The 26,895-nt window shown below is 39.5% G+C and overlaps 1 protein-coding gene across 2 annotated transcripts in view; it reads left to right on the forward strand.

The window, feature by feature from the left end:
• MPPED2 (metallophosphoesterase domain containing 2) overlaps positions 1-26,895 on the forward strand; it is a 98,648-nt gene that overhangs the window by 34,500 nt on the left and 37,253 nt on the right. For both annotated transcript variants that reach the window (XM_084287636.1, XM_084287637.1), the window contains exon 4: positions 21,500-21,725. In XM_084287636.1, the coding sequence (XP_084143762.1) occupies positions 21,500-21,725 (226 nt within the window). The remainder of the gene's footprint in view (positions 1-21,499; positions 21,726-26,895) is intronic.

A 26,895-nucleotide genomic window follows, 5' to 3' on the forward strand; every position in this document is an offset into this window, starting at 1 on the left:
ATTGTCTTGGGGGAAAAGATTCTGTCATTCCCGAGCAACAACTGTGTAACCTTCTGTGTGCACTAAGGGCCTGGTGACACCTAATGTGAATGCATTCCGTGTCCCATTAGTTGATGCCGTGGGCTTTAATGTGCACATCCAAAGCTATCGCCTGCTGCATTTCAGGTTTATCGTACTTTAAAGCACAGCTGAAAGCTACAACGTATACAGAAATGGTGAAAGTCCTTTTCCCCACAGGGTAGGGTGGCAAAATCAAAAATCCTATTTGAAAGAGGAGAATTTTACTGCGGTGGCAACATGATTAGCCCTTTGAGTTAGAGTTCTGGTTCTAATTTTGAACGCAGATACTCAACAACTCTTAGGCTGAATGCATTTTGTATTCTGCTGTGCTTGACAGCACTGTCTTGCTGGTGTGCTGCTGCAGATGAAGGCAGTTAGATTGCAACAGCAGAAGACCGAAATGAGGGAAGGGAACTCACACACTGTGCATGATGCTCCTATTACGAATGCTGCTGGTAGGCTGGCTGGGTACTGCCATGTCACCATTTGTGCTAGAAATACTCAGAGGTGAAAGTGACTCAAGCAGCTGATCTTCTCAAAATGGTAAAGTGAATTTAGAGCATTACATAAAAACCTCTGAAAGCATGGCTTTGTCATCATGCTTTACCTCAGTCACTGCAGTCTTTTTTGCATGCTGTATGATGGCTGCATCTCTACATGTCTTTAATAGCCTAATTTTATTCCATTGGAGTTCGTTGGCTGACCCTTCAAGAGCTAAGTAAAGAATATTAAAGATTTACAAAAGCAATTTTTAAATAAAAGAGCTTTCGTAGTCTGTCTTTTTCACCTACCTTTGCATTTTCTCCACACCGTTCTTTCTGTCTTTCTTATGACCTCCTCTGATTTCTCTAGCCTAATTTTAAAGAATGCTTTTCCATCTTTTTATGGCTGTGCATGCAGGACTGGGGCTCTCAGGTACTGCTGTATTACCGTAATTCCGTTTTACTGATCTTATTTCTAGAAAGCAGTACCAGATTTTATGGCCTCAAAACTCTCCTTTCTCTCGAATGTAATCACAAGGCTAGGAAAAAAGAAGTGGTATGGGAAATAGGTGGGTATGTGCGTAGGTTGAGGGAAGACACAATAGGAATCATTTTCCTTTTTATGCGTTCTTTGTAGTGACCTGGAAATGTTCAAGTACTGTGAAAGAGGAAGAGAAGGAGCAAGCAACATAAGGACTGTGGGAGGCTGCACAGCTTCCCTGGGGTCGGGCAGTGTGGTCTCGACTGAGTTGCAGCCCTGGTAGAGAAGGTGGGCAGCACTGCTCTGCAGTGAGGTTCAGTTGCCACAGATGGGTTTTGTATCAGTCAGCTCCAGGAAAGGAATTGCTTTCTGGAGAGTGTAGACTTATGAAGTCTGCCCCTACCAAAGTTTGTCTTTGGACTTCAGGTCATTACACAAGTATTTTGGTACAGCCAGAGCCCATGTCCCTTGCTTTCTGTTGGAAAATGTTAACTCGATACTTACTGCTGAAAGCCAGAGCAAGAAAGCTGCTCTTACGTTCTTAGTCTTTCACCGGGACTCTTAGAGTATCGGTAGCCACTTGGCATTCCCCTTCTGTTTTACAGGTATTTCATGATGACGCTGTTTTATCATACATTCTTGGTTTAACATTTGCAACAGAAGGATTATAACCCTTTAAATAGGTTTTGTTCCAGCCTCAATAATTTATCGTGGGGCTTTCTTAACAAATATATGGTTCTTGCAGAAGTCAGTGTGGTATTTATCTGAGAAAGCAGGTTTTGCATTCCTTGGCAGTCTGTGTCACTGAAACTGGCTGGAAGCTGTGAGAGAGCCTGCTGGCTTCGGCCTCAGGCTTTCGTATTTCAGGTACAGAGAAAATCTCTTCTGGTATTTCATTGTGGTGTGTGTCTGTTTTTTTTTAATTTTATTTATTTATTTTTTTACATGCACAGTCTACTCTTGCATCTTCATATATAAAACAATAGCGGTTATTAGGTTTCTGGTATGAAGTGAGGCTGCAAATTGATTCCCCTGTGGAGTCATGTCATAATGGTGAATATTTGCTCCGGTGCTGCCCTCTCCTCATCCGGAATCAAAACACTATGAATTCATGCACGTCCTCTTGCCACTTTATTTCAGGCTCCTGTCTGTAAGCTGGGAGTAATCACATATTACTATTTGCTGTGCATATTGTGAAAATTAATACCTTCAAGGTTGTGAACTGACATGTAATAGCATAAAAAGTACTTACCAGTGGCAGGCAGGGACGAGGAGGATTCCTTTTTTTGCTGCCATACAGGGGAAAGCATCATCGTATTTGGTAGGAACCTTATTCCAAAACAATGCACTGAGAACTCCCATCAAACACAAGGTTGTCCTTACAGAAAAGGGTTTCATATCTTTTGCATGCTTGGTTTTCTTCCCTGGCAAGCCTATTGTAAAGCAGTAATAAAGACAAGGCATTTCTATCACTTTTACCTTTAGGGAATGAAGCAAAATTAAAGCTAGACTTCATTTTACAGCTTAGTTTACCTATTGGTGGTGAAACAACAGGGGCTCAACTCTCCACTAGGATTATATAATGGGATAACAAAACCACGATGACAGTTCCCTAATTTTCTTAACAGGAGAAAGCCAAGGGAAAATTTAAAGGGTGATGATTCTTAACTCCTGTCTCGATTTTATTTCACTGGCTGTTACATATGTCAGCGTTGCATAGGATTGAGAGCAATTCCATCAACCCTGTGACTTTACAACTGTGGGTCTTGCATACCTTTGCAAGTCTGCGTATTTCACCTGGGCAAAATGTACTGCATCTTGTCCATCCACTTTGTTAACATCCATTCTTCTTCCTCCTCTTTGCAGCTGAATCACAGAACGTGCTTTCATGTCCTCCCTCCTGTTTTTCCTAGCTTTCAGCCCATCGTGCAACTTTTTACTAATTCTTATGTTTTGTTTTTTTTTATTTTTTCCTTTGCCTGATAAATTTTCATTATTGGTTTTGCATGAAAGTCATCTAGGCTCATACACTGAGTAACCTCTGTGGTCACTTAGTGATTGCATACACTGGCTGAGGTAATTTATTCACTTTGTTTTGGTGTGAACACGTCCCTCGGGTCTTGTAACTGCTGTAATCACTTGACCTCAGTGACTGTTAAATGCTTTAAACACAGTTATTTTAAATTTATAATTGTTTTCATTAAAAATCTCTGATAGTAACTTAACTGACCTTGCAGTAAACACAACAGTTTGTGCTGAGGAAGAACTATGACATTATTATACCACCGTGTATTTCTTGCCGAACGTATTCAACGTAGCATTATTCTCATTGTTCATATTTCCCTCAGCCATTCTCATTCAGTCACATATGGGAATGAAATACAGGAATGTCTAATTATAGCTCTGTCTTAATATAATACTTCCTTTCCTGTGTGATGGGAAGGGATTGAATAGCTCAGAAGAAGTGAAATGAAAAGAAAGCCAAGCTAAACTCGGGTAGATGTATCTTTAATGAGTGATAGGATGCTTATTGGGCTCAATTAGCTTGATTGTGCAGGCCCTTACTTGGGTGAATAATTTGCATCCATTCTAATCATTTTTCTCAGAATGACATTTTTTTTTTCTTCAGATTATCTTTTCCTTGTAGCTCTCTCTTACTGTGTTGTGTTGTTGTTGTTTTCAACGCAACATTTCTAATATAAGGCATATTACAGGACAAACCAGGCAAAAACTCTGCAGGGCCAGTGGATAAATCCAGGAGGTGAAATTACTGCCAGTTAACAACTTCTGGCAGTGAGAGTAAAATTTGACTAGATTTTTTTCTCAGTTGTTTGGGGATTTGGCAGCCTAATGATATTTTTTCTTTCATGTTTTGTTTTTGTTTTGAATGCACGTTTGGGATTTTATCCTATCATTGCCCTGTTATCCTAGGAGTTGAGGAATTCTGTGAACGCTTTTGTGACCAATTACCTATGGTTTGGACTGTAACAAGTTCTTATTTACCTGTAGCATATCTTTGTGTTTAGTGTTGATACAACTAAAATAAAAATTCAGCTTTTTTTCCTGTGGTGTAGCTCCTCTATCATGTTATTTAAAGTGAGGAGAAAAGAGTGGCTTTACTATTTTAATACGGGGTTTTTCTTGCTGCTTGTGTGGACATGGTCCTCAGAAATGTACTGTCGGTTCTTTTAAAGTTTATTTTTGTGTTAGTAGGACTGATGTTACAGTCCATGTTTCTACTCATGGATGAAGGTTTAGTTCTGAAAACAGCTGCTTCAGGTTGGAAGTGTTGGCTGTAACATGGAAAAAATGGCAAGACAAGAAGCTCTGAAATGTGGTGTGGAGGCACGGACAGGCAGGTTTTGTCTACGCTTACATTTCTTCATTTAGCTCCTGCAAGAACTTGAAATTATATCCAAAATTGTCTGCTAGGACCTGCCAAAACAGTCTTTGATCTTTAAGATAATATACTTAATGGGGGCGAGGGGGGAAGAGCTGTAACAAAATAGTATGATAAATTCAAGCGCTTTTCTTATCACCATTTTAAAATTCAGGGTCACAGTCTTCATATATTCTTCCTCACTCTGTCAGGCTCAGTTGTTCCCTCATCTTACCAAGGCTTGATCTCCTATGCAGGGAAATTCCACGCGGGGCTTTGTGTGACTGTGTTCCTTTAGAGTCTGTGCACTGAAAACAATTTCACCGTGACCAACTGTTTGTCATTCAGAACTTCTGCTCCTTACAAGTGTATTTCAGATGTGAAAATTATCTTAGCATCTGACATGAGACTTTTTTTTTTTTTACAAAAACAAATCAGCTCTTAAATTTTTCAAAACTCAGAGGGATATTAGCTCAAAGTATTCCAATCTAATTTAGATCCAAAAGGAAGCTTATGCATATTTTAAAGGAAAATTATGGCAATAAAAACAAATTTTTTCCTATTTTTATAAAATGATTTATTTCTGATTTGTGTTTTTACCATCTGGAACATATTTTGAACTCTACATTGCTCTACTTGTTTTAGCCAGAATGAATAATTAAGTGACTAAACATAAAATACCGTTTTGATGAACAAAACTCTTTTAACAGTTGGAAAAAAAATTGCATTCATTGCAAGTGAAAGAAAATGCTGAGGTAGCTTTAATCCTGTAAGTATGAGTTTAGCACAGCTGTTCTGGGAGAGAGGGAAGCAACTTCCTGAAATGTCTATTAGTCTGATTTTGAAAACAGCGATGTCTTCTGGCAGGGGTTTCAGCGAGGAGCTACTTCAGGCTTCAGACAGCGGAATGGGCTGCGTGTATTTTAGCAAGAGGTTGGTACCTGCGTTCCTCTTTACATCTAGAAAAGAAAGCTCCTTTAGGAGCTGTGTCTGATTTGTAGGGCCAGACCAGGTTGGCTGCCAGCTTCGGGGATGCTCCGAACTGGAGACTAACAGACTTCGTGGTGTACCAGCAAGCCTGCGCAGACAGTTGTACCACGTCAAGCTGCTTAGTAATTCTAATAGGCGATGCATGTAGAGTTTTATGAGCATGGAATATGTTGATGCAATTTCTTTTAAAACACCAGCAACAAAAAAGCATTTATATGATGAAATGTAGAGTCTTAGGCAAGTTTTGGTTTTCCTTGCTTAGTTTTCTGGAATATGTATCTCGTTCCATCTTTACGCTAAAGTTTTATAAGGATTCTTCCAAGTTCGTTTAGATTTTATTGCCATATGAATTCTTAAGACTATTACCTTTGCTTTTGCTCTAACTTGAACTGTTTAATGTCACTGTTAAATTCTTATTTGTACTTAGTTCTAAATTCCCATGTGGCTTGAACAAGGTTAGTCATCAGTTCTCAGCTTTTGTTTGCAGAGTAGTACTGATCTTCATTTTTTTCTTCTCAGCGGAACACAGAAGTAATTTCCATGTTGCATTTTATTGTATTTATAAAATAACAGGAAAATACAGCCAGGTGCATTTTTTTGTAATAGGCTGAATAATGTTTTCCTGATGTAGCAGCCTGCAGTGAAAAGGAGAAAAATGCAAGAACCCTAGTTTTTTTTTCCTACATTTGTTCTGTGTTTCTTTTAGTTCCTTCTTTATATTTATCCTCTGCTCTGAGTCAGATATTTATTACGTGCTTTGTGGGCAACAGATACCTTAAAGTATAACTTAAAAGATCAAATAAAGTGCTATTATTTCCACACAAACTACTACTATTTCCACTCAATAACACCGGTGCTTATGCAGAAGTTGCACGTGAATTTATTCATATCTCATCACTTGTTTCTCATTTTGCTCTTGTTACTCCTGGCAACTTTTTGTGAAGAAATTTCACAAGAAGCTACTTCTGCTGTCTGTTAATGGCACACAAAGAAACTTTGAGCTTTTTTTTTTTCTTACATTGTAGTCACCTACTTACTGGAGATACAGCGTAAAATGCTCTGTACAAGTTGTGTATTGCTAAACGCAATCAGCCACGCCAAATCCTGAAGTGTTACTTGACAGCCATTAGGAAATGGCTCAGGTTAAATATGCTTTCAAAGCGAATAATGTTCTAGATGAAGTAGTTCTTCATGTGTTCAAATCTAGTGTATTTGCTTGGTAATTTTCAATGAAGGAGAGGAGCAAGAGAGCATTGGAAAGTATTGCACAAGTCTTGAACAGGACTTTCAGTCACAGTAATTGCTCAGTCGCTTCTTGGATCTGTTTCCCTGGTCTGCTGTTGTCTTAAAAGGGCAGGGGATGATCAGGTTTCAAATAGCAGGGCCGTAATGAAAACAAAATTTTAAAGGAATCAAAATAATTCTTTCTTTCACTTCCTTCTTTCCCCCGTATCTGTGGCTGTTGCAGTGACCAGTTATCAAGCAAGTAACGCTATCCAAACAGAAAGTTTTGTGGGCGTTGTCACCAGCTCGTTCCCGGAGCCTTGCTGCAGCAGACACACAGCAGCTGTGGGAGTGATTCCAGTGGCAAGCAGTCACCAGCAGTTTATTGTCACCGAAATTAATTGTTGCATCAAAATATGCAAAGTGCAAAAACTCCTGTCACTTACATTTTCACATCACGCACGGCGTATTAACAATACCTAATTAAAATAAGGAGTCTTTCGGTTAGCAGAGCAGCACATTCCTGCTCGGAGAGAACAATGGTCTCAGGGGGTGGAGGAGTTGGTTCGAGCAGAGAGAGGTTGGGGCTAGGGGGAGAAAGCGCTGCAGATTTTAGTATAATGTGTAGTGTTCAAAGAAATTTTATTTCATCATAAAGATTAGCAGGCTGTGTAATTCAATTTAAAGCTGGTTGGCAGTGTCCTGTCTATTACAGAGACTTTTTTTTTTTAATCACCACTCTTTTTTTAATGTCGTATGTGACTACAGAAGCTAACAGGCAGCAGGAATGGTTTCTGGGTTTTGTGCTTCGTGCCCCCCTTCCTCTTTGCAGTTTCAGTTTTCAGTGTGTGAGATTACCTTAAACTGAGCTACAAAAATGGTACCTCAGTGAAATGCCTTATTGCATTTTTTTTTTTTTGCTTTGTAGCAAATGATTTTTTTTTGTGGGCAGTCTGTGAGAGTGAAGATCTGCTAAACACGTTAGATTGAGGGGTTGAATCAAGCTTAAAACCCAAATGTTAGCATTTATTCACAGTACTGTGGACATTACTATGCAGTAGAAAAGCAACATGCAGCAATTTATGTTAATGCAAGACTGGCAGACCTTTATCTTACAGTAATTGCCAATACTAGGGGGTTAATAAATGTTCCAAGAATTACTGACTTTTTTTTATTAAAGAAAAATAGATGGTTGCTTCTTACTGGCTATAAGCAGCCTGTGTAGCCTGTTAATTAACCCTCTTGTTCCGGTGGGTGAAGCCGAGGCTTTGAGCTCTGACAAATTCTGCAGGGATTTTACGTACCGGGAGCGATGAAGTCCTGGCACAAAAGGACCGTGAAACAAAAACCTGGGCAGCACCGTCTCTTCTCCCCCCTGCTCCCCACCTCCCAACGTGCCTGTTAGAAGTGCTTGGAGCCTGCGTTGGTGACATTGAGGGGATGGTTTGATTTCAGGGGACAGCTGTTGTGTTCGTGGGCAATGTTGTACTACTGGTGGGGAGAAAAAGGGGAGGAGAACTCCTGGCAGAGCTCAGCTTGTGTTGGAGGAGGAATTTGTGTTTTCCGCGTCCTGTTTGTCACCCTGAGCCTGGCAGGGTGAAAAGCTGTGCTGCTGTGTCCCAGGGCTGGCGGCGGTGCCTTGCTTCCCGCAGCTGCCCTGTGTCTCTGTGCTGCCTGCCAGCTGCCAGGTGACGGCTCCTAAAGCCTCTCTTCCCATTGCCGGGCCTGTAGCAGAAGAGGAACAAAGCAGCACAACAGGGGATAGCACTGCAAGGAGAGGGGCAAGGAGATGCGAAGCCAACACAGGAGAGAACAAAATGACTTCAAACTGGGGGAGGGACGGCAGCTCCAGAGGAAAGAAAGACAAATGAGAACATGGGGACGTAAAGTAGCAAAGATTCACCTGCGTTTTCCAGAGCTTCATTTCTTCCCAAGATAATGAAATTAACAAATGAGAGCTCAGGAACACTCTGTACTTCTGAATTTCCTGTGACTTATGATGAGTGAAACTTGCAGGCCCCAGGGTTACACACGTCTCTCCTAATGAACCACAATCTTTAATATTACAAGCCAGGCACCAAGGTACAATAGCTCCTTTTCTCCTCAGTGTTGCCTTTTTTTTTTTTTTTTTTTTTTTGTGCGTAACTACCAAGAGGAAGGTAAAGAGTTTTAGATTAAAACAGAGCTGCACATGCTAAAAAGTTCCTGTGCTTCCTTACTGTCATCTGAGCTGCCCTCCTGTGTGTGCTACCCTTGAATCCCCCCACTTCGTGAGAGGCATTGGCTATTTGCATTCCCTGCTGAGAGACGAGCAGAAAAGCTGCAAGGCAACCATGAAGTTTTCAGCCTTTTTCTGCAAGGGATTTCTCCTGAGCATCATGAGGAAGGAGTTCATCCCTTCTGCTCTCCTGTGCTTTGGAAGCTTTGGAGGTCACTGGGAATTAAGTAACAGCGCTGGCTGTGCTGATGCTCCTGAGAGCCAAGGTCCCCGACTAACATCCCTTCGTAATCCCTGCTGAAGGAATTCCTGGAACAGCCCCGGTGTCTGTAGGGTGTGCTGTAGGGGAAGCCATTCCCCAGGAACAGTCACCTGGCTGCAAGTAACAGCCCTGTGGCATTTGCTAGACTTGGAAAGCGGGGCAGGATTGAGCAAGAGTGGCTCAGGGACACCTGGGCAGTCCCCATGGGGCAGCGCTGGGGGCAGAGGGGAGGCAGAGCTGCTGCTTTGCTGACGGACAGCTCTGGGTAGATGTGCTAAAATGAGGGCTGACATTTGACTGAGTTCCTAGAGAGGATGGCGTGTACAGTTATAGTGGAAGCAATATAGCCATTCATAAACAAATGCTTCCGTGAAGCCAGCTGTAAAAACAATGATGCTTGCCTTTGAGGTGAAAGGGCAAAACCTTAGCAGAAAGGAGTATAAATAAGACATAAATTGTTACCTTTGTGTAAGTGACTGAAATAGCTGTTCTGGTAGTGCTTTGTCTTAATGACCAGCTGTGATGAACTATGCTGTGTTATTCAGCAAAAGTTAAGATCTGCATATCTTGCCTTTTTATGGCATTTTTTTCTTTTTTTAGTCTAGAAACGGTGACTAAAATGGGTAAGCCGAGAAACACCCTGCTCTGAAGAAAGCACAGTCGATGAAAAATTGCAAATGCTGCATACCCCAGCAGTTAATGATACCATTTAATGATAGAGAAATACTTACTCATCTACCACGGTCCTTGGTGTATTTTCTGTACACAAAGGGAAACTACAGATGCTGCATCATAGAGCTTTTACAACACTTCACGAAAATGTTACTGTAAATTCAAGTGCACAGATACAAGTACCATGAATCACACATACTCCGTTAGCTTGCTTTAAAAATATTTAATTACCTTAATATGTTAGGCACTTACTATTATCCTTATTTTAATAAGGAGCAGAGATGGCTGGGGCAGAGGGCCCAAGTATGTGTAGCAGCAGGGACAGAAAGAGAAGGCTTACCTGAGTGAGATCAGGCACATAGAAAGCACCTGAACTCTGATATTGCAGAATGAAGTTTATTTTCTGTACACTATTTCCATTCATTTCTTTTGTTACCCTTCTTTGGAAGGATGATTAGGAGGTGTTTGGGCACATAGGTTTGCCCATTACCAGTTGAAGAGTGACGCCTTGGATTTTTAAAAGTCTTCAGTCTGAACTTTCTGTCGTGGGGCTGTGGGGTGCCATGACATCAGTAACTCGGGAATTGAAATTCTGCGAAGCTGAAGAAGAGAGGAGGTGGAAAAAGTAGTACCAGAGGTGCGATTGAGAACTCAGAACTTGCTGGCTCCGATTTCCATTGGAATCCCAGTTTCACATTAGAGCTGCTTTCAGGCTTAGTGTCCTTCCTTATTTTATAATGTTTGGGCTTAGTATATGTGCTTAAACCTACACGGCAAATGTCTGAGGCTATGTGGCATTCTCTTCAGGCAACTGTGGATGGCTAAGGGAAAACAAAACAAAACGAAAGATGGAATATGAGAAATTCAGTTCACTGTAATAAGAAGATACAGCTGGAGTGATTTGGTTGTCTCCTTTAGTAGCTAAGAAATCTCTCTGTGGGCTGGATTATTAAAAGGAATTTCCTTACAGGGCTCAGGAGATCCCTGATATCCAAGATCATCTTGAAAGACTGCAGTGGAATGTTTAGGTTTATGGAGAAGAACAAATTTGAATGTGGGATTCAGAAGATAGTACTGGAGGATCGCAGAGATCTGCCTGAATATTTTTAGTTGACTGTAATTTCTGGTTGCGTTCTCTCAGTACTTCGTCTTTTTTTATCCTCTAAAAAATTCGGGGGCGGACTGTGAAGGTAATTGTGAAACGCAGTGCACGGTGCTGTCAGAAGCGTACTGGTCTGCTTCTAGACAGAGAGTTTAGTTCGGGTTTTAGATTTCTTCTCTTGCGACTTACAAGAGGAAGAAACAATTCCCAACCAACATCGGCATGGCCATCTGAAAACATGTTTAAAAATCCATTCTGAATATCCGATCTGCTTCCTACACTAAATGCTTACAAGTAAAACCACAACAAATGCACACAGCATCATGTTTCAAAAGCAGCTGATTGCTTTAGCACATTGGAAGACGTTACATTCTTAGAGTTACTAAAAAGCTGATGTCCTGCTTTTAGACAGCATTCTATGCTTTTAAAACCTTTATGATATTTTAAAAACACATTACCTTATTTTTCTTCTTCCTTTTGGTTTATTTTACTCATGATTATCCTTACTGTTCCTGCTTATTAATTCTTCCTTGCCGTTATTGGACTCTATTCACGTTATGTTAGTGTTTGGTAGTCAGGTGAGTCTGGGCACTGGTATGTTTTAGTGTTTATCAGTAGAGTGCTCAAAAATCAAAGGAGGATCACAGAATCACAGAATTTTCTAGGTTGGAAGAGACCTCAAGGTCATCGAGTCCAACCTCTGACCTAACGCTAGCAGTCCCCACTAATCCATTTCCCTAAGCTCTACATCTAAACGTCTTTTGAAGACTTCCAGGGATGGTGACTCCACCACTTCCCTGGGCAGCCTGTTCCAGTGCCTCACAACCCTTTCAGTGAAGAAGTTCTTCCTAACATCTAACCTAAAACTCCCCTGGCTCAGCTTAAGCCCATTCCTCCTCGTCCTGTCACCAGGCACGTGGGAGAACAGGCCAACCCCCACCTCGCTACAGCCTCCCTTGAGGTACTTATAAAGAGCGATAAGGTCGCCCCTGAGCCTCCTCTTCTCCAGGCTGAACAAGCCCAGCTCCCTCAGCCGCTCCTCGTAGGACTTGTTCTCCAGGCCCCTCACCAGCTTCGTCGCCCTTCTCTGCACCCGCTCAAGCACCTCGATGTCCTTCTTGTAGCGAGGGGCCCAAAACTGAACACAGCACTCGAGGTGCGGCCTCACCAGAGCCGAGTACAGGGGGACGATCACCTCCCTAGCCCTGCTGGTCACACTGTTCCTGATACAAGCCAGGATGCCGTTGGCCTTCTTGGCCACCTGAGCACACTGCTGGCTCATATTCAGCCGACTATCCACCATCACTCCCAGGTCCTTCTCTGCCTGGCAGCTCTCCAACCATTCCTCTCCCAGCCTGGTATGGATATTCATGGATATTCTGTACATGGATATTCAGTTCCATGTACAGAAATGGAAAAGGTATGTTAAAGACACTGCGATATCAGAAGAAAATTAAACTAGGTATCAGAAGTTTCCCTGTTATGTAGTGGAGATTTTTCTTCTCCTAAGGAATGTTCTGATCACCTTTCTGGGTTGGAGAAAAAAGGAGGCATTTGAAGGGATTGTTCAGAAATACTGACTTGGCTTCCCAGGCTGCAAGGCAGAGGGAGGTGTCTGCCTGTGCTTTGGCAATTGTAAGCCACAGAGACTCTGCATCTTTCCTTTAAAAATGAGGAAACAGTTAATGGGAAGGTGGTCAGAGAGGAAAGAAGAGAATGTTTCTGGCAATTAATTGCAAATCCTGATTAGTTTGTTTATGTATTTATTTTAAGATCGGTAGGTAAATATTGGAAATATCTTGGTCCAGGTCCATTTCTCAGCCTTGCTGCTCCCATGAAGCTGCCTGTTGGTGAGGCAGAAGAACAATCTGAGGCACCCTAGATCTGGGGCCTGTATTCATAATTCTAATGGATTTGCAGCAAGTTTCTTTCAGTAAGGAGTGAAAAATTGCCAACCAGACTCATTCATTTTTAAAAGATATTATTTTGTCTGGTAAAACGTGCCCTTAGCGCTTGCCAGGTTTTTGTAGTGTGAAAATACACGTACATGTACAAAGCTATCGTCTGTGATGATTATGATTAACTTAATTACTTTCTGTATAATTGTTCTCAAGATGACCTCCTTTTGGATGGCTTTTATTCATTTATTTTTTATAAATATATGAAAGACTTAATTGAGATTGTAAATTACAGAGACAAAGGGCATGTTATGAAAATAGGTCCAGAGCTGTTTGTGTCAGACAGTGACTGCTGGTTTTGACGTTCTTAAGATTCTCTGAGAATAATCATTTAAATTGATACAGTATGTGTGTGCACAAGGTAATATCAACTACCAATATATTATTGCAAAAACTGGTGAGTTTCCTTATAGAGGATTAGGTTATATGGTGTGTGGGGGGGGGACTCCAAAAAGAAAATAGAATTGTGTATTGATGCCTTTAGAAATATTATTTGAGGGCAATAAAATATTCGCTGAAATTCCCTCCTGAGTGAAGAAAATGGAGTTTGTTTGCAGTAATTGCATTTACTAGCATTTGCTTTCACACTTTCCAATATGAGTTAAGCCAATTGGAACTTGTGATTTCGTTTTGCTTATTGGCAAAAGTACCATGTAAATTGATCTGTGATGCGTTTATAGAGAATGCTTTGAAAATTTTGAAACAAAGATGGCTTTTTCATATTAGATTTAGGTAGTGCTAGGGTTCATTTCTTATTTTAGCCTAATACAATAGTAACCAAACCCATTCCTTTTCAATTTTGTCTTAATCAAGTTGAAGAAGAACATTTCTGTGTAGCCCTGCTGGCCCTGTGAAGGCATGCTTTGTTTCCATTTTCAGCACTGAGCTGAAATCAGTCTAAAACTCATTGGCTCTGGTGCATTACATCTTAATGCATTGATGTTTCATGTTCATGGTCACAGGAGAAAATGTAAAACTGTTGGACAAAATATGACACTTCTGTATATCTGCCTACAGGATGGATAGACCAAAAACTATAGGAGATAAGATGCAAATTTCATGTTAAGTGTAAATATGGGGTAATCCTGTTTAAAGGAATACCCTTCCACTCTACCAGACAAAAAGTAGTTCTTGGCTGAAAACCTTACGTAAGGTCCCAAGTGAACTCTATTTCACTTAAAACATCTCTCTAAAAGCATGCATGCAGCACCAAAGTGGTCGTGCTAGGCCTTTATGTATTGCTTTGTTTATAGGAAGCAGAAGTGGAGGAGGAATTACCGTTTCTGCAAGAATCCTTTTTAGAAATGAAAGGGAAAAATAAGGCTATTGTGATTTGCAGTGAGGGTGTTGTGTTAAGAATTCGCTAAATTTAAAGGGAAACTTCATAGCTGTCAGCTTTTTTGATTTTAAGTTACACGATTTTTTTTTTTTTTTGAAAGCTCCATCTTTTTGGTTATATAAATACAAGCCTGAAAAGAAACCCTTTCTGTGGACTCATAAACAGGGAAATCTGTGCTGTTTAAGTTCCAATTATGATAATTTTAAAGCCAATTTTGGGGACTTCTTACACCTACAGTTGGCAGTGCTGTGAGCTGCAAAATCCTGAGGATATTTTTTTTTGAGCTTAGACTAAACAAAACCTTCAGATTCTTTTTCAAAGCAAATAAATGTCATGTATTAATTGATAAAACCTTAGAGAAACCTTCTGTTTCAAGAAAAAAAAAATCAATAACAGAAGTCAGATGAAATCAAAAATGACTTTGAGATCAAAACCCAACGTGTGTAATGTCGGAATGCTACAGAAGCTGTGCAATGCTGAAGTGAAACAAAAGGTTGTCCTTCATGTTATGCTACTTTCCTTCTATTAGAGGAGAAGGATATTAATCACAAACAGTTACATTAGAATAATGTTATGGTTGAGACATAAATACATAAAAGCAAGGAATCTTTACGATGTCAGAGCTTCGTTAAATCAGACCCGTAGCTAACTAGGTTCAGCAGTATATATGGCCCTGTTCCAGGGTTCATGCTGTGTTTGGTGATGTTGTGGCCCAGTGTTGTACCAAATTCAATTCATTTACCTAGATGGGAGAGAGCAGAAGTACTTGGTATTAGGCACCACCAATTCTGCAGCCTCAGAGGGCTCATATGTGACCACATAGGTACAGCAGAGCCTGCATCTGTGGTCACTCAAAGTGGACCATATAGGCTGCAGCATCCTGGCACTGGGTAGCCGAGTTACAGGTGCTGAGGCAAGACTCACTTGATACTTCCTTGCTTTCATGGGTTTATGACTCAACCTTGGCATTATTGTAACGTAGTTTTTTGTGTTTAATGTTTCTTAGACTTGGTTTTCCATTGCCAGCATGGAAGAAATCCTAATGCATGAGTTTCAGAGGAGAAGGTAGCAGTCTGAACCTGCTGTGTGGCTCGATCAGCAAGTGTGAGTATTAACGCTAGAGCTGTCAGGCCTTGTGAAAATTAATGAAGCCTGACGGTTACAGAGTGAAAGGTCAGAGGCAGAGCTTGCACTTACGTAACATTTCTGTTTTGTTGTGTCTAACAGCGTTTTCAACAAAGGGGAGCTTTAATGTGCGAGCTTTAGATTTATCACAGGAACTCAAGGGTCTCAGCCTTTGCTTCTCCCTGCGCTGTGGTCTGATGTTTTCCTTGCATAAAGGCAAAACAGTTAAACTTTCATTCATCTACTCGCCTTGCTGCATTTCCCATGTGTGTTTTGCCTTTATTTTTCCTTCTCCAGATTTTCTTTTGGAGGAAAAAAATGAAGAGGCATTTGAACTGATGAGAGTTTAAAAAGCTGGTGGAATACTTTTCATCAAAAAGATTTTGAGATCGTGTGCTTCAGCTCTTTCTGCTTCTTTAGAAACTTGTTCTGTTTTTGTGCATGTTTTCTCTATTATTTGCCTGCTTTTTGTTATTTATTTCATTCTTTAGGTTTCTGCAGATACAAAGGGAAGATGAATAGAAATATATGGGTTAAGTTTTCAGATGGTGTATCAGTTGGCATCAGCATAGCTGTTTCGTTGAAGACTTTTTATGCGGGCTGTTTGATTAAAACAGCCAGAATATTTTTAAAGCCAATTGTTCTCATCCTAGAAAGTATGTTTTTTTCCATACCCAGTTTTGAATCTCCACACCTACAGTGAGTGGATGGTTTTCCTTTATGGTGAGAGAAGTCCAGCATATCATGTGACAGTTTAGGTCTATGTAACTGTACTTGTACAGTCTAACTCATTTGTTGCTGCTGATGGAGAAATCAGATCCTTTCTGATACTGTTCCTTTTAAAATTGTGAAAGGGGCTTGTGAGTGTTGTGATTATTCTATAAATGCTGGGAAGAAGAGTAATAACCATGGCCTTGAGATCCGATGGACTTTCCATGGGAAACCTCTTTGAGGAGTTCCAGTGCTACTGAACAGCAGTGATGGTGTTTGCTGGCTGCTGTCAGGGCACTTATGCAGCTGTGGTCAGACAGCTGATGGCAACCTGAGATGCTGCAGGGACTGGAAGGCCATAGGGCCACACAAAGTCTGCTCCTTCGGTGTTTATCTTTGGACATGCATAGGGTTGCTTGTAAGTGAATGTTTCAGAGCTAGTTATGCTCTTTGAAGCATATATGATACACTGTAAATTGGAGGTGATTGACTTGCACAGGCATCTGACTTGTAGAAATTTTCCTTCTTTTTGAAAGGACAAAGCTTTTTACTTCAAGGTTTCTCAGCACAGTTTTTAGGATATGGCCAAAGGGTCTATGTGAAATGGGCATGAAAGCACTTAATGCTTGATGGAAGTGTTGTGTGGTGTGAATAGTTAATGCATGTGTGTGCATATTCAGAGCTTCACATCAAAAGTATTTGTTTAGCGATGGTCTGCAAGTACAGGTTTGTACCACTATATATAGACAGTTAGTATCATGTTATTTCTAGCTCCCCTGCCTCCCAATGCATTTTGTAGATAACAGTAGTCAAAAAACAATGTGATTTTTTATTTTTATAGGTAGTCAGTAGTTAACATTCATTGACAGTCAGACTGCTTTTCATGTCTGGCAGCTCTATGGAACTTCAGTTGTGTGACTAAGCTGGACTTGTATGAAGCATGCCATTAAAATAGAAATGGTTGTTCAATGGATTAAGGATTCCTAGGATCAAGTATTTAAGGTAAACTTAAAATAAAAAACAACAATGTAATTTTTGTATTTGAAGTCAGTCCTTTCAGCTTCTGCTTTAAAGTGCTATACATCATTGCTGCCAGTGAAAGAAGTCCTGTCCTGCCTTACTAGCACGTGCATATACAGTCTTGTTCCTTATTTGCTGCATCGGTTTTCAGCGGGGTTGGTTTCCTGATCCACTGTGCTCTGTGGCCACCAAATCGTGCTGGCAAAGGGGCTTGGCAGAGGAGTGAGAACGAAGGCTTGTGGATCAGATGGAAGAAAGTATTGCTATGTGGGACTCTAACTTGACAGTTGACTGACAAACAGAAAAGTTACAGAAATCTTCTGAGGCTGCCAGATTAATGTGTTGACTATAAATTACTTTTTTTTTTTTTCTTTTTCTTCCAAATGATTTGCAGTTACCTATCTTTGTTCTTTTTGGAGCAAGAGTGATATTCACTTTTTGTCCTTCAGGACAACTTGTCTAGCTGCGACATTTTCTTAATCAACTACCACCTTCTGTCCTTGCTATACTCCTGCTGAGGGCAGATATTAACTGACATCTTGGCCAAAAAAATATTAACATATACTGAAGATAAACACCACGTGTATGTGCATGTGCACATATATGTATTTTATACCTGTTAAGATTTCAAGTACTTCTGTATAAGTGACTCTGCTTCACAGACTTAGTGCTCTAATCATTTTTAGAAGCTGTGATGTTAGCCTTTTGATTTCATCTGGAAAACAGTTAAGTATGTTTAATTTAAATTTAGCTATTACTTTGTGAATTGATATTTGGAGTTTCTGAAGTGTTTGTCCTAGTGAACACATCAAACTCCTCCTAGCTTGAGAAGTTATTCTTCTCTTTCTCAGAATCATGGTATAAATTGGAATGAATAATATTACTGAAATGTGATAGAAAACCTGGTAGATAGGAAAGTAGTTTAATAAAGACCAAATGTAGCTAACAGAAATTTAGTGAAGAAAATTGCTTCCAACTTGTGTATTGTGGTACAGTGGCTCTCTGAACTGACGGAATGGAAGTAGATAGAGATTAATCTGGCCAAGATGAAAACTAAAATATCATGGAGTAGGAGATTTGTTGTGTGACTGTTATGCTTCCATAAAAAGCACAAAAGGTCAGCAGATTATAGACAAAGGGCAAAATTGCCAAAGTAAAAGACACCGAAGTATTTCATAAATTATATCAGAGAGGATGAATGTTGTGCGCTGCCGCCAGGGCCTTTCAGGAAGGCAAAACCTGAATGTGATGAACAAATAGCTAATCTGATTGCAGGTAATTTATTACCATGATTAGTGCTATATAGTCTTTCCTCAGGGAAGAGGAAAGAAATGGATGAGACTTCCTCTGGCTGCTCTCCTTAGCTTGGGCCTGGCTTTTGGTGTGTTGGCATTTTTATGAGGCATGTTCCTCATCGCTAGCTCACAATGCAACTTTGGTTGTTTTTGCCTCCAGAAAAAGTGCAAAATGTGGCTGGTAATAAAATCAGGGAACTAAGCGGGGGTGCCAGGTGAGAACTCTGTGCCCATGCTGTGGTAAATAACACTGTGTGTACAGCTAGGGAGTGAAGCGCATCTTGCCTTGCCCCTTCAGGGGGGACTCGGGACTACGGTGAATGCAGCCCCAGCCTGCACTGGTTGCTCTTCGGTGTGCAGAACTACTAAGCTAGAGCTTGCAGGCAGATATTGATGAATTGTGGTCCCTGTAGGATTTCTCCTCAGGCACCCATTTAGCCCTGTTTCTCAGTCCCTGGTGTTGATCCTGGAGAGAGGCCTAGTCTTGAGCTCCCTGGTTACGCCTGGTGCCTGAGGCCTAGACCTGGGCCTTGAGGCGTTACCGGGCTCAAGGACTGACCAAGCGGAGCGTCTCCTTAGTCTCAGTAAAATTAATGGCTTTCTTGACATTAATTGAAGTAATTACTGTTAGATTTTTCCTTAGTGATTTCAGTTGCTTATATAACATGTATAATATTACATTTGTACGTTTTAACAATCATTAATCCCACTACTCGTTTGTTTTTTTTATGTGTGTGTCCTATGTGTCTTTAAAGTAAGCCTTGTTTTTCAACAAGTCAAGATAAAAAGCATTCACTTCAAACAAAACGTTCCAGATTTAATTGGACATAATATCTGCAAGATGTGCTGATTTTCAGATCTCCTATCAAAATAAGTTGGAGAAAGTGTAAAACCTGGGCATTCATCTAGTAAGATGGGAATTTTTCTCTGCTATCATGGTAAATGTTAATAACTTAGCAGAAACCTGAATTTAACTTTTCCATCCTACTGCTCTGAGAATTTAATCACATCTTTCTTGTTTTGGGGGATTGATAGGTATGACAAGTATATCAGATTTCATGCCACTGGTGTCTTTGTGTTTCCTGAGAGAGGAGAAAATAGCAATTTTACCTTGTGCCCAGGAGTGTCAAAGAGCAGGAATTTTTAGCACTTCTAGTATTCAAATAAAAATTAATTGCAGAGGAGCAAGTAGCAGAGATGGGGAAGGGAAGAGAGAAAGGAGTCAGGTATAATCTGTAGAGGAACATTTACCGTGTCTCCCCCAGTTTTTAATCTAATGCAGCAGTTCAGGGAATTATGGATATGTATTAACTGCATTTAGTTCAGGTGTGAGGAATCTATGATTTTTTTGTTTTTGTTTTTCCCCAGGGGATATATAACTGTTTGTTATTCTATCCAGAATTAATTTATTTCATGCAGACAGTGCCTATGTATCTTGTATAATTCCTGTTTCTCTGCTGTAAATACTGACAAGCAGAGAGCTTTGGCTGATTCCCTATAAGCCTTATTTGGGGGAAAGTTAATCTTGCTGTAGATGTTTACGGGTTTAGTTTAACACTTACTGTTTAAAACAAAGAGAAAACACCTTTGGAAGCTGTTTAAAACAAGTTTTGAACTAGTAAAGCTCTGTCTGTTTAGTAGGAGAACAGTATTCATGAGAAATACCTAACTTACAATTCTGTGTCCCTTGGGGGTGCATGCTGGAAGTTCCAGATCTGGAAGATGTACCCATGTATGTTTTGAGGACCTGTGCTTTATTTCTGAACCAGTGGACATTAAACATCTGCATGTATATATACGTGTGAGCATCCGGGCTAACAGCATTAACCATTACAGTGTGTCAGTTGTTGCTTTCATGGTTTGTGTAAATAACAAAGACTCATGAGCAATACAAGAAGTGAATATATATAATGATATATTTTATACGTATTATCCATTTGATTGTAAAGTATTGTGCATATTTGTGGGGAAAAAACTATTTTTTAAATGATTATTAGGAGTGTGCACTAAAATGAACAACTTGGTTCAAGACAGAATCAGTGATGGCAATAGAAGGGAGATGTGAGCCTGGTTTTAGCTTTGATGCAAACTTGGATGTGATTTTTGGCAAATCACAGTAAGACAGATTTCTTAAAAGATCTTGACTTCTATGAAGACACCATAGTAGAGGAACATATTTTTAAGGGAGCCCAATACGCAATATGTTTAATTGAAATATTTGGCACTGGTTGTTGGTACCAAGTGCTTGAAAAATCTGTCTCTGAACTCAAAAAAAAATCTGGCTCCGTGGGCCTGATCCATGCCTCGTTCCAAACACAGGAAATAGTTGCATGGACTTCAGGTGATCAAGCCTGTACTCTTTATATCTGAAACTCAAAATAAATGTGCTAGCCATGTTTCTTTTTTCCTACCTTATGTCTTAATTGTTTGGGTTCGATGGTTTCTTCCATGTATGTACTCTTTACAGAAATGAGATACTACCATAAACTGAATAATAATAAAGTGAAAGTCCATTTCAAATGAGTCAGAGCTTTGAAGAACAGACTGGGTCTGGGGATAAATGCCATCTTTTGAATGCTTGGGTTCCATACACGTTGACCTAAAAAACTGCACAATTCAAAAACACCTGTGCCAGCTAGCTGATTCAGTGCCCTGTAGCTGGTGTCCTCACAATGTGCTGGTGAGGCATCCTGGTGAGGCATGCTGCTACCTCTGCTGTACCCACCCACAGAGCACCCAGTTAAATCACTGCGGGTCGCTTCCATGGGCTAGGGCTCAGCACTGCTGACTGACCCAGTCCCATGAATTCAGTGGTAATTCACAGCTTAGGGTAATATAAACCAACATATAATCAGCTGAAAGCAAGGGAACACTGATGGTTTATGCCATGCTTGGAGGTGGTTCAGTGCCTACCAGCTTGTTTTGTTTAATTCTGCGCTACATGCAGAATTATTGTTCAGAATTATTACTATTATGACATTTATTTCTGTGTCGTTACGTTAAATTTTAAAACAGTTTCATTCAGTGGAAGGGAGGCAGCATTAATAGCTTCTGCTCAACATGGAGATGCACGCAGATTTTGGGTATTTCATTCTGTCACTGCTAGCTGTCTACTTATTGTGCCGGCAATGCTGGTGTGGGAGGAAAATGTGCTAATTAAGTCCTTTTTTTGTTATTTCAGGAAACCTGCCATATGAATATAAAATAGTGATTGCTGGGAATCATGAACTGACATTTGATAAGGAATTCATGGCAGACCTTGTTAAACAAGATTACTACCGCTTTCCTTCTGTGTCCAAATTGAAACCAGAGGACTTTGACAATGTTCAGTCACTCCTGACAAATAGTATTTACTTACAAGATTCAGAGGTAACAGTTAAAGGATTCCGAATATACGGTGCCCCATGGTAAGTCTCAGTTTAAACTTTCTTTGCTCTTTATTACTTAAACCACAGCAGGAATCATTCCTGCTGAAAATGCCTGAAGCTGCTTTGCTGTATTGCCCTGCAGAATAGTATCAAACTCAGCTGTTCCCAGCTCTGAAGAAATGGCCATTCTTTTGTGTGGATAAGTATGCTGTGTTTAGCCACGTATGTGAAAATAAAGAAAAAGTTGTAACTTATCTGTATTCTGCATGCTGAACGCACTTAAATTATGGACTCAATATCCATTTAATGCTTGTGGATTAACTTCAGTGTCATCTTAATATGTAATATGTATTAGGGAAGGAAGCACTGTTCTGTTGTATGCTATTTAGATATTTGTATCTACTGTTCTAATAGGTTAGTGTGGTGGCGTTTATCACCAACACAGCACAAGGTACAAGGCAGCAGGTGATTTAAGTGCTATTTCTGATCAGTTTGAGGCTTTTTTTTTTTTTTTTGCGTGTGTGTAAAGCTAAAATAACGTGATCTTGAGCTAGTTTTGTTTTCATTCCACCCCTGAGCCAAGTATATGCAGGAAGAAAATTGCTGTCCAGTGTTTTACTAAGGAGACTATTCCTTGTTTTCTCAATATGTTGTTAAATTGCAATGCCTGTTATCTCTCTGTGGAGTCTTCAGTAGCACTCGTTTTAAATTCTCACACTAACAACAATAACCAAGGTCCTTTGAGCCTCTACCAGAAAACTGAACTTCAGTGATCGTGATGATCATTATGTTACTTGGCATTCTCAATTATCAGCTGAAGTGATTGGATGCTAATTTATGCACACCTATAAAAAGGGTTTATTTTAAGCTTACAATTTACATTTTTTATGTCAGGCTTGTTTTACAGGTGAAAGAAGAGGAAGGGGGAATGGCAGGGTCTGAACCAAAGAATGGAGCAAACATATACAGGCATAATTTTTTTTTCCCCTTTCTCATACTTACCTTCATCTCATCTCTCCTGACCATTCACTTAGCCTGCAGTATTTGGTAGTTTATACACATATGTTAATGCTTCTGACAGTACTTTTTAGATAATTGTACTAGTACATGTGTACTAGTGCTATCTAGAAAAACGATATAGCTTGATCTAAAATTCTTTCTTTAAAATAGTTTTAAGTCAGCCCGACAGCTTGCTTAACTAAAAAATAACTAATTAAACAGCCTACCCTCTGTGTCCTGCAGTATCAGCTGATTGGGAAAGATGGTCTTAATTCAGGTTAGAAACCATCTTGAAAAGACATTTCAAAGTTAAAAAAAAAAAAATATTACTTTTTTCAGTATAATAATACATAACACACAGAAGAAATCAGGGCCTGTAAAAGTTCTTCTGGAGTATGGTAGATTTGTGAGTAGCTGTGTGGGCTGGAAGGTTACCTGCTGAGATTAAGATTTTGTTCAGCTTCTTTCATATGTATGTTTGAGACAGAGAGCTTGCATTCTGCAGGCACCCAATGGTTTCAGTGTGTAGGCATCTTTTCAAAATCTGTTGGGACAGATTACATTTATGTGTGCTGGCAAAATGTAGTGCAGTTTCCCCCTCCCCGCCCTCTGTGGTTTCCAAAATTCATAATGGTGATTAGTTCCCCTTTTCATCCAGCTGTGTCGAGAAGTCCTTCATTTCACTGGTACACATGTGAATGTAGAATGTTTCTTATGAAATTCCAAGGGACAAGCCATCAGAGTTGATTTTAACCATGAGTGGCATATATATTGTGACCTTGTGGAAGACAAATCTTGATTATTCATCCTTATAATCTATTGATTAATAACTGAATTTCTCCAATTTATGATCAATGGGAGATTCGGCTAGATTTCTGAAACGGCAAGTTGAGCTCCAACCAAATGCAGACTTCTACTCTCTTGTCAAAGATGTTTCCTTTGTGTTCAGCTGTGACAAACTGCTGTCAAAGCATGTTTTCAAGCAACTGGTGATGGGAAATGGAGTTGTGGTTATCAGTTTAAGTACAGCTTTTTAGATCAGTATATGTAATCCGAGTCCGAGGACAGAGATAAGTATCTTCATTTCTCTCGATTTGTGTGGTTCCCACCACCACTGCCACCTCACCCCTGAGAAGATGAATATTAAGCTGGTGTCCAGGATTTTACTTGGTCCTCAAGAGGAAGAAAAAGTCGCATTAGATACTGGAAAAATCTGTTCCAAATCTGATCTGTGCCTGGAAACTAAGACAGAATGATCAGATAAGCGTTTGACCGCTCTTAATTTTTTTCTCCTTCCCTTCCAATTGCATCTCACTCTAGTAGAATAAATCTTCTGATTACCCCAAAGGAAGAGAATTTGTGGGGGGTTTGTGTGTATTTATGGCCTCCTTACCCCAATTAGTTCTGTCACAGATGTGGAACAGTGGTCGTTAACCCAGAAGATGCTCCAACCCTAAAATGAGATAAGTTGGCATGTTCAATTTATGTGCATTTCTGTATTTCCAGAGGGAAAAAAAATTCTCATTTGCTGATAAAGCTACTGGTTTTAATTTAAAAAGGGGGATCAAACCAAGAATAACAGCTGTGATTCTGGAGGCTTCAGCCTGTCAGAGGTTTCTAAGAAGTAATTGCCAGAAGACTGGGAAAACTGGCTATAAGTCATCTATCTATTTAGAAAATGTAAATTGCCAACTCAGTGTAACTACAGAAAAGAAATATCAGTCCATATTCATTACATGTTATTGCTCATGGTACATCTGAAAGCTTTCTAAAGACCTAAGAGAATTCAAGTAGTGCCTGCTAACTTACAATTTAGAAGAATTTGTATGTAGAAAATAACTTACAATACACGGGAGCATTCATGTGTATTTGCAATTGGAATGTGCGGTGGTGCATATCAACAGCCTCTAAGGAGCAGAAAATTTGAATTTAGCCTGATGGTTCTGTGAGTATTAAATGGCATTAGCTGGAGGGGAGTTGAAAACAGAGCAACAGCCCCTAGAAGAGAAAAGAGTGAGGGTGAGACATGAGTCACACCCTGGGCTCTGCTCACTTTCAGAGGAAGATCTAACTGATGTTTTCACACCTTGAGCAGGGGATTGGAAGATCTTCCATGTAGTCTACAGATAACAATCAACAAAAATATTTCCCTTCTTTGTCTTTCTTCTGACTTTGCCTGGTGAATCTGACTTGTTTGGTGGAAAAATGATGAATAGTTTATACTTTGGATAGTCAAAACTCTTCAGGGCTCCAATAGAAACATTTTTCTCCTTTGGAAATTTGAGATTAAGGCTAGTTACTGAATGAGACAAAAATACAAACAGTAATGGATGTATGAATTTCTACATCCTAGGACTCTCTGTCTTTATATATAAGTGTAACTCACATATCAGCGTGTCTTTAAAAGGGTAGGGGGAGATCATTTGTTTTTACCGGACCTTGCGGTACTGAATATATGCAAGTGAATTAATGCAAGTCTTCTTTAAATTCAAATGTACTTTGTGTGTTCAAGTAATATTTGAAATTGTTCATCCATGTTGAGGGGTGAATTTTCTGTAGCATGCTATTGACATTTGAATACAAATATTCTAGCAACGTCTATTTTCAGATGAAGCTCTAAAAGTGTTCAAACCACTGGAGAGCTGCAGTTAACTGGAGGCAGAGTTTGTTTAAACCACATTTTGACAGGAACAATTGTTCAGGGAGAATATTTTCTGTTTTATTTTGTTCTGCTCTACAGCTAGCTTTTTTTTTGATTTGTTTAAAAGGAAAAAGTTGAAAGTGTTCTGATGATCTTCATTTTATGTGCTTAGAAATTTACGGTACATAATTTCATGAATAATGAGGTGATAGGTTTATTTATGGATTTTAAATCCTGTTCTCCATAAAATTTCAGAAAAATGTCACCAGTCATAAGTATAAAGTAATCTCGTAAAGCAATCATGTACGTTAGTTTTTAGCTACTAAAATACACCCATATCTAGCAGAATGAAAAATAAAACTGAAGACCAAAGGCTTTCAGCATATATATTTGTTTAAATCACCATAGAGAGAGATGAATCATTTTAAGGAGTGAAAATGTTTTATATAAAAGCTAATTTTATATAAATCAATGTATTTTAATGGTTAATTGAATCAACTTTATGGAAATAACTGAAAAGTGCAAATGTAAAAGACTAAAATTGATTATTTAAATAATGACTCAAAATCTGTGATTTGCATCATTGTGATTAAAATCACTTCATCCTGAATGAAGCTGGGAATAAAGCTCTTCTCTTCTGACAGGAACAGCAGCATTGTTCAGCAATATCCTGCACATTTGTCAGGTTGTAGCTTGCTCAGGTCTCAAGAACAGCAGCACAAAGCTGGCCTCCCAGTTGCTTTTAATGAATACTGGTGGGTTTTTCCTATGTCCAAGAATTTGATCTGTAGGGTGATCCAGAGGTCAAGAACAAACAGCTCACTATCGTTCACCTCTGAGAAGCCAAGGCTTTCAAGGTTTTTTTTTTTTTTTTAGTAACTCTAGAGGAAGTGCCTTAACTTCTTTTTCAGAAGCAAAATTTTAATTGGCATAGATAATGCAACCTTAAGGAAGTGTAGAGAGGTTCAGTCATCTGCTATAGAAATAATTTTTTTTGAGATTTTTTCTTTTTAGCACACTGTAAATTTTGTGGGTTTCATCAAAAGATTTTGTGTAAGTTTGAACTTATTTCTATAATAAGAAAGTTCCTTTCTTTGCTTCATTTGCAATTATATTTTAATCCGAGTGGCTCCAAGTTAGTACGTCTCCCGTCTTCTGATCAGTGTTTTCAGACTTTGTATTTATCCTGTCAGAAAAGCATCAGATGTTGTTTTTTCTTTTCAATTATAAGTTTCGTAATGCATCATGGATTTTGCTGACAGTCTTCAAGTTCTTGAAATAGCAAGCAAATTAACAGCAGATATTGAGTGTGAGGACTGGAAAACCAATTGGCAACTCACATGATAGGATTCAGACATACTGATGGGCTAGAATGGATCTCATTTCTTTTATTTCATAATCTTAGCTGGCAATTAACTTGTGCCTAAAAAAAAAAAGGAGGAACAGAAATTGGACTACTCAGCAATAAAGTTCTTCATTGCTATTTTAGCAGCGAGGGAACCAGGAGGAGACTGGAAAAGAAAATTGGTGATGTACCAGTTTTTGTATGAGTTCCAGCATTTATTCAGG

The sequence above is a fragment of the Netta rufina genome, assembly GCF_964035555.1.
Source record: "Netta rufina genome assembly, chromosome: 5".
Lineage (NCBI taxonomy): Eukaryota > Metazoa > Chordata > Aves > Anseriformes > Anatidae > Netta > Netta rufina.